Raw genomic sequence first — 6,492 nt, 5'->3', positions numbered from 1 at the left:
CCAATATTTATATATCAGAAGCATACTTTTTTTTCCAAAATAAAAAACATAAAAAAGTTTATACATACAGAGAAATAGTCCAGTAAATGTTGCTAAAGACTTTATTGGCCATATTGCTTCATCTTTGTTCACATAACTTCTTTTGTTTCCCCGTGTTGGGATGCGCAAGCAAGGATACATTCTACTTCCAAACAAAAAAAAAAAAAAAAAAAGCTTTGTGGTCAACAAGTAGAAACGTCAGCACCTTTTTTTTGTTTTTTGTTTTGTTTTTTTAAATGATACAATCTCACGCATTAGAAATTTGTTCATTTTACACGTACGGCTTTTTTTTATGTACACGTAGAAAATGGCAACGTAATCCACGACGACACAATGTAAACATTCTTTAACACGATAAATAAATAAATTAATTAATTAAATAAACAACAGTGCATAATTAGGCCAAACAAAACCTGATAGGATTCCATCATGATCACGTGACACAGTGAGAAATCACACACACTTTGTTCAGGCCGCTCACAAAGTCCTTATTTCCTGTCGGTGTGTGTGTGTGCGCGTGTGTGATGACGAGGAGTATAATTACCCCCGTCTACAGTACGAGGTTGGGCTGGTGGTTGATTTCACCAGTTCTGGCTGGGGTCCACGCAGCTCGGGTGGTCCAGCTCGGCGCTATCGCAGTCTGAGTCGTCGTAGAGAACCTTGGAGAAAAAAACAAACAAAAAAAAGTCAGGCGCTTATTGGGAGTCAGGTGTTTATTAGCAGGTGTTTATTACCTTCTACGAAACGTACATACAGTCTCCTCCAAAAGTATTGGAACGGCAAGGTCAATTTTTTTCTTAGATGGTCAACGTTGGTGGACAGCCATTTTCAGGTCTCTCCAGAGATGCTCAATTGGGTTTAAGTCAGGGCTCTGGCTGGGCCATTCAAGAACAGTCACTGAGTTGTTCAAACAATTGTTCTGAAGCCACTCCTTCGTCATTTTAGCTGTGTGCTAAGGGTCATTGTCTTGGAAGGTGAACCTTCAGCCCAGTCTGCGGTCCTGACCACTCTGGAGAAGGTTTTCGTCCGGGACGGAAGGGAGAAACCCCCGGAAACAAATAAGAACTGAAAGAGGCTGCAGTAAAGGCCTAGAAAAGCATTTCAAATGAAGAATGCAACAGTCTGGTGAAGTCAAGGGGTCGCAGCCTTGATGCAGTTATTGCAAGTAAGGGTTATGCCACCAAATATGAAATGTTTATTCACTTTTAAGTTCATTTCATAAAGTCTGTTCCAATACCTTTGCTCACTTGAAAAGTGCATGGCTTCAAACAAAAGGTGCTCTGTCCTGAGTTGTTTAACACATATAGATGTAAATATCATGAAATGAAAGCTGGAATTCTGAACATTTGTCCCATATTCATCTTTTGATCTCAAACCCAAATGTCTTCAGCATACATACGAATTGACCTTGGCATTCAAAAACCTTTAGAGGTGACTGTAGATGTCCCACAAATAATCATGCCTTCAAATAATATACTTGTAGTTCCTATAGTCATTTACACAGAGATTACCAGGCATTTATTGGAGATGAGTCTTTTATTTGTACAATAATGATATTTTTCTTGTATTCCCATTTTGTTCCACAATTATATAATGACTTTATGATAATGAATTTTCTCAAATTATGGCTGGAGATGTTTGTTTAATCGGTTCCCGAGAGTACCAGGCATACATTAGAAATGAGTCCTTTATTTTTACAAATATTTGTAATGATCTTTCTTAATATACATACAGTGCCACCAGAAAGTATTCACACCCCTTCACGTTTTCCACATTTTGCTGTTACACTTATTCTAAAGCTGATTTGAGTATAGTTTTCTTCTTCTTCAAAAAAAAAAAAAATCTACCTAAAATATCCCATAATGACAAAGTAAAAACATATTTTCAGACATTTGTGTAGATTTATAAAAACATTTATACATTCAAACATAATAGGTACATACATACATACGTATTGACACCCTTTGCCATGACACTCAAACTAAAGCTCAGGTGCATCTGATTTCCACTGGTCTTCCTTGAGATGCTTCTACAACTTGAATAAAGTCCACCTGTGGTAAATTCAGTTGATTGAACATCATTTGGAATGGCACACACCTGTTTATATAAGATCTCATAGTTGGCAGTGCATATCAGAGCAAAAACCAAGCAATGAAGTCTAGGAACTTGTCTGCAGACCTCAGAGACCGGATTGTGTCAAGGCACAAATCTGGGGAAGGATACAAAAGAATTTCAGCAGCATTGAAGGTCCCGAAAAGCACTGTGGTCTCGGGTATTCGGAAATGGAAGAAGTTTGGAACCTCCAGGAAGGACCCTTCCTAGATCTGGCCGTCCGATCAAGCTGAGTAATAACTGGGCAAGAAGGGCCTTGGTCAGAGAAGTGAACAAGAACCCTACGGTCACTAAGGCGGAGCTCAAGCGTTACCTTGCGGAAATAGGAGAACCGTCCAGGAGGTCGACCATGACTAACGCACTCCACAAATCAGGCCTTTATGGTAGAATGGCCAGACGGAAGCCAATTGTCACTAAAAGGCGCATGCCGGCCTGCTTGGAGTTTTTCCAAAAGGCACCTTAAGGACTCTCGGACCCCACAGAAACACATTTCTCTGATATGATGAAAGCAAAATGGAATTTATTTGGCCTGAATTGCAAGCGTTCTACCTGGAGGAGAAGAGGCACTGCTCATCATCTGGCTAACACCATCCCTACTGTGAAGCGTGGCGGTGGCAGCGACACGTGTTTCAGTAAGTCATTACACTACAGTTACTTCTTCAATCCAACAATAGGTTTACTGGCGTGTTAAACACGCAATGCATTGTGGGTTCATTATTCATATTGAATCACCAATCGGTCATTGAGGGTAAGGACTGCCTCACTGAAGGACTTCCAATACATATCTTAAATCATATTTACAATGAAAAGTGAGAACTCTCGACTTCGTCTGCGAGCTGGTTGAACGCGCTGCACGGCTGACGTCACGTAGTAAGAAAAAAAGCTCTCTCGCGCTTCGCATCAAAATTACTGTGGTGGGTGTGTGCGTGTCTTTCCCCTTTACGTACACGCGCGCGCACAAATTGCTTTCACGGAGCGCAATCGGCAGTGCGCTGGGCACGGTGTGCTTATTTACATTGCGGTACTTACTGTACTGTGTTGGCTCGTCAAATCTGCACGAAGTTGCTCATTTAATGTGGCTTCAACTACACTAATATTGAAGTTATTGCTTCATGTTGATGACATCATTCTGGAACGTGTGGTGTACATTACCAAGTCATGGGTACGGTTAAGCTAATGCTTTTTTTTGTACTGCGGATAAGTGATATTCCTGCCACTTGGCAGCTGCCAAAAGTAACTTTTTTTCCAGCTTACTTTTGAAATCAAGTAATCAGCAAAGTAACTAAGTTACTTTTAAGATCAGGTAATTAGGGTACTTTTTCAAGGTAAGTGTGGCTACACTGCTCTGGACAGAACTGGTGTAACTGAGCCAAATTGGTAGGCTGCCTTACTCGCAGATGCCTTTTCAGGTCTGCTCATACATTTTCAGTTGGACTAACATCAGGGCTTTGTGATGGCCCCTCCGAAACATTGACTTTGTTATCCTAAAGCCACTTTGTAACCGGTTTGGCAGTATGCTTAAGGCCATTGTCCATTTGGAAAACCCATTTGCTGGCTGATGTCTTGATGTTGCTTCAATATTTCCACATGTTCTTTCCTCATGACGCCATCTATTTTGTGAAGTGCACCAGTGCCTCCTATAGGAAACAACGCCACAACATGAGGTTGTCAACCCTATATTTCAAAGTTGGGATGGTGTTCTCGGGCTCGCAAGCGTCCCTCCTTTTTCCTCCAAACGTAACAATGCTTGCTATGGTCAAACCACAGGACATGTCTCCAAAAATTGTCCCTGTATGCATCTGCAAACTGTAACTGCTTTCTTATGTTTCTTTTGAAGCAATGGCTTCTTTCTGGCGGAGAGTCCTTTCAGCTCATGTCAGTACAGTACTCGTTTCACTGTGGATAACGACACACTCTTAGCAGCTTCAGCCAGCATCTTCACAAAGTCTTCCGCTTTTGTTTTTGGGTTGATATGCAAATTTGAGATCAAAAGCACGTTAATCTCTGGGACACACAACTCCATCTTGAGCGGCATAATGGCTGGACATTCCCATGGTATTTATACTTGCGTATAATTGTTTGAACAGATGAACCTCGCAACTTCAGGCATCTGGAGATTGCACCCAAGGATGAACCAGACTTGCACAAGTCCACAATTCTTTTCCCGATATCTTGGCTGATTTCTTTTGACTTTTCCATGATGCTACACAAAGAAGCAGCGTGTTTTAGGTGTGCCTTCAAATACACCCACAGGTGTGTCTTTAATTAATTCAAATGTCTATAAACCTATCAGAAGCTTCCACAGAAATGACATCTTCATCTGGGTTTTTCCAAATTGTTTAAAGTCGTAGTAATCCTACTATTGTACAACTCATATGTATATGTAAACGCCTGACTTTGAAGAAATGAAAAAATGCTTCGTTCCTTATTCTGGCATTTAGCAAATACAAATAATTTTGGTAATCCTAATTGACCGAGATCAGGAAAAGTAGTCTTATTTCATGGCAGATGGTGAGGAAAAAAAACGTCTTTTTACATGGTGTACGTAAGCCTCTAGATTCAACTGTACATTTTAAATTAAATAGGTTTATCATTATAATTAGATGAATTAAGAAATGAGCATTCTAATGATATCAATTATTGGTATTGAACATGAATTCGAATTGAATTCTATATCCCGATTTGAACCTTTTGCGACTATGTGAGGAAGCCCAATGGGCCGCGGCCTTGAAAACGAAACCCACCTCGTAGTTGTGGTCGTGAGCAGCGAGCTGCGTCCTGACGTGGCGGACGGCAGCCTCCTTCTCGGACAGGCCGTCGGAGGCGGCGTGGGCGGGGTCGCAGGGGTCGGCGGGGATCTCGGAGCCCTGCGAGAGGAGATCGTCGCTCTTGTCGTCCAGGCGCTCGTCCGTGTTGGTGCTGACCACGTCGGGCGTGCCGCTGTGCGAGTGGTCTGTGGTGTTGCCCTCCTCGCCGTCTGACACCGACAGGTTCTCAGAGCTGAACGTGGACAGCGACTGGCATTTGCTGATGCTAGCTGGCCTCCTGGGAGAAAACGGGAAGAACGCAATCTGCTTATTATTATTGGATCTGAGACACTGTTAGTAGGGAATACCTCACTATATACAGTAGCTTGAAAGCAACCGTTTATTGTTATGGAGGGCTAGGAGAGACTAAATAAATACTGTACACCATTAAATAAATGGTGAGATAATGACACATTTAAATGTATTATTTAATGATGTATTTACTTACTCCTAGCCCTCCATAGATTGAAGTAATTATTATTGGTTAATACAAATTTTAAATTAAAAAGTTAATAATTTTTACATTTTGTTAAATAAATGTATTCAAATTAAATGAAGAAAAACAAGTTTAGACAAATTTCAATCAAATTAAACAAACAAAAAAAGGCTTGTAAAATAATGAATTTAGTTATTGAGTATCTAGTGCTTGGAGAAATGCACTATTTTGACAGTTTGAGTTAAAAATTATGAACTACTGTATTATATATATATAATATATGATGCATAAATGTATTAAAAATAAAGCTGATAAAACTATTGATATGAAATTGAAATAAAATGCTCGTGAAATGTTTTTTCCAGTTTAATGAATTAAGTACCATTAAAACAGTTTTGATTTTTAAATATTTAAAACAATGAAATAACTGACTTAAATTCAGTTATTACTATATACTCTACATTTATAAATATTAAAAATAAGTGAAAGGAAAAAAAAATCAGTGGAAAATAGGACAAAAATAATTAAATACTTGACAAATATAGGTAAAATTAAATAAAATTAGCTAGATGATTTAAACAAAACAAAAATCAGCCATTTGCAGGATTATACAAGTCTGCTGTTTTTTTAAGCAATTAAATGGCCTAAACATTTTCTTCAGATAAATGGAAGTGTTATGTTTTTGTTATCAGAATCATCTTTATTTGCCAAGTATGTCCAAAAAACAAACAAGGAATTTGTCTCCGGTAGTTGGAGCCGCTCTAGTACGACAACAGACAGTCAATTGACAGAGAACACTTTGGAGACATAAAGACATTGAGAAAAAAAAAAAAAAAAAAAAAAAGTCACTGAGCAGTAAGGGGCTGCTAGTTATCTGGTAATGCCGGTACATTTTTTTTTTTTTTTACTATAAAATATGTATTGTTTTAACTCAATAATTGATGGAGCCAAAGTGTATGGTGATGCTCTAGTATTCCACAATGAAGATGATTAGCTCATGCAAATGGAACATGAGACAAAAACAAAATGCTTGCTATTCCTGCTATTTTATCACTACACAGCGCACACACACACGCACACACACACTAACTCCAGTCT

The 6,492-nt window shown here is 39.2% G+C and overlaps 1 protein-coding gene across 8 annotated transcripts in view; it reads right to left on the bottom strand.

Moving 5' to 3' along the window:
- Nucleotides 1-6,492, bottom strand: part of LOC133409086 (mitogen-activated protein kinase kinase kinase 12-like) — a 34,082-nt gene that overhangs the window by 3,489 nt on the left and 24,101 nt on the right. For 3 of the 8 annotated variants that reach the window (XR_009769363.1, XR_009769364.1, XM_061688648.1), the window contains exons 13-14: nucleotides 4,896-5,196; nucleotides 584-698 (exon numbers count right to left, since the gene is read on the bottom strand). Coding sequence is in view for 5 of the 8 variants with exons in the window: in XM_061688648.1 (XP_061544632.1) it covers nucleotides 621-698; nucleotides 4,896-5,196 (379 nt within the window). In the remaining 3 variants the exon portion in view is untranslated. The other 5 variants (XR_009769362.1, XM_061688647.1, XM_061688645.1 and 2 more) reach the window with 5 other exon arrangements.

Source organism: Phycodurus eques, chromosome 10 (genome assembly GCF_024500275.1).
Source record: "Phycodurus eques isolate BA_2022a chromosome 10, UOR_Pequ_1.1, whole genome shotgun sequence".
In the NCBI taxonomy this organism is placed as follows: Eukaryota; Metazoa; Chordata; class Actinopteri; order Syngnathiformes; family Syngnathidae; genus Phycodurus; species Phycodurus eques.
The sequence above is the reverse complement of the archived record's forward strand: the minus strand, read 5'-3'. Positions and strand labels throughout refer to the sequence as shown.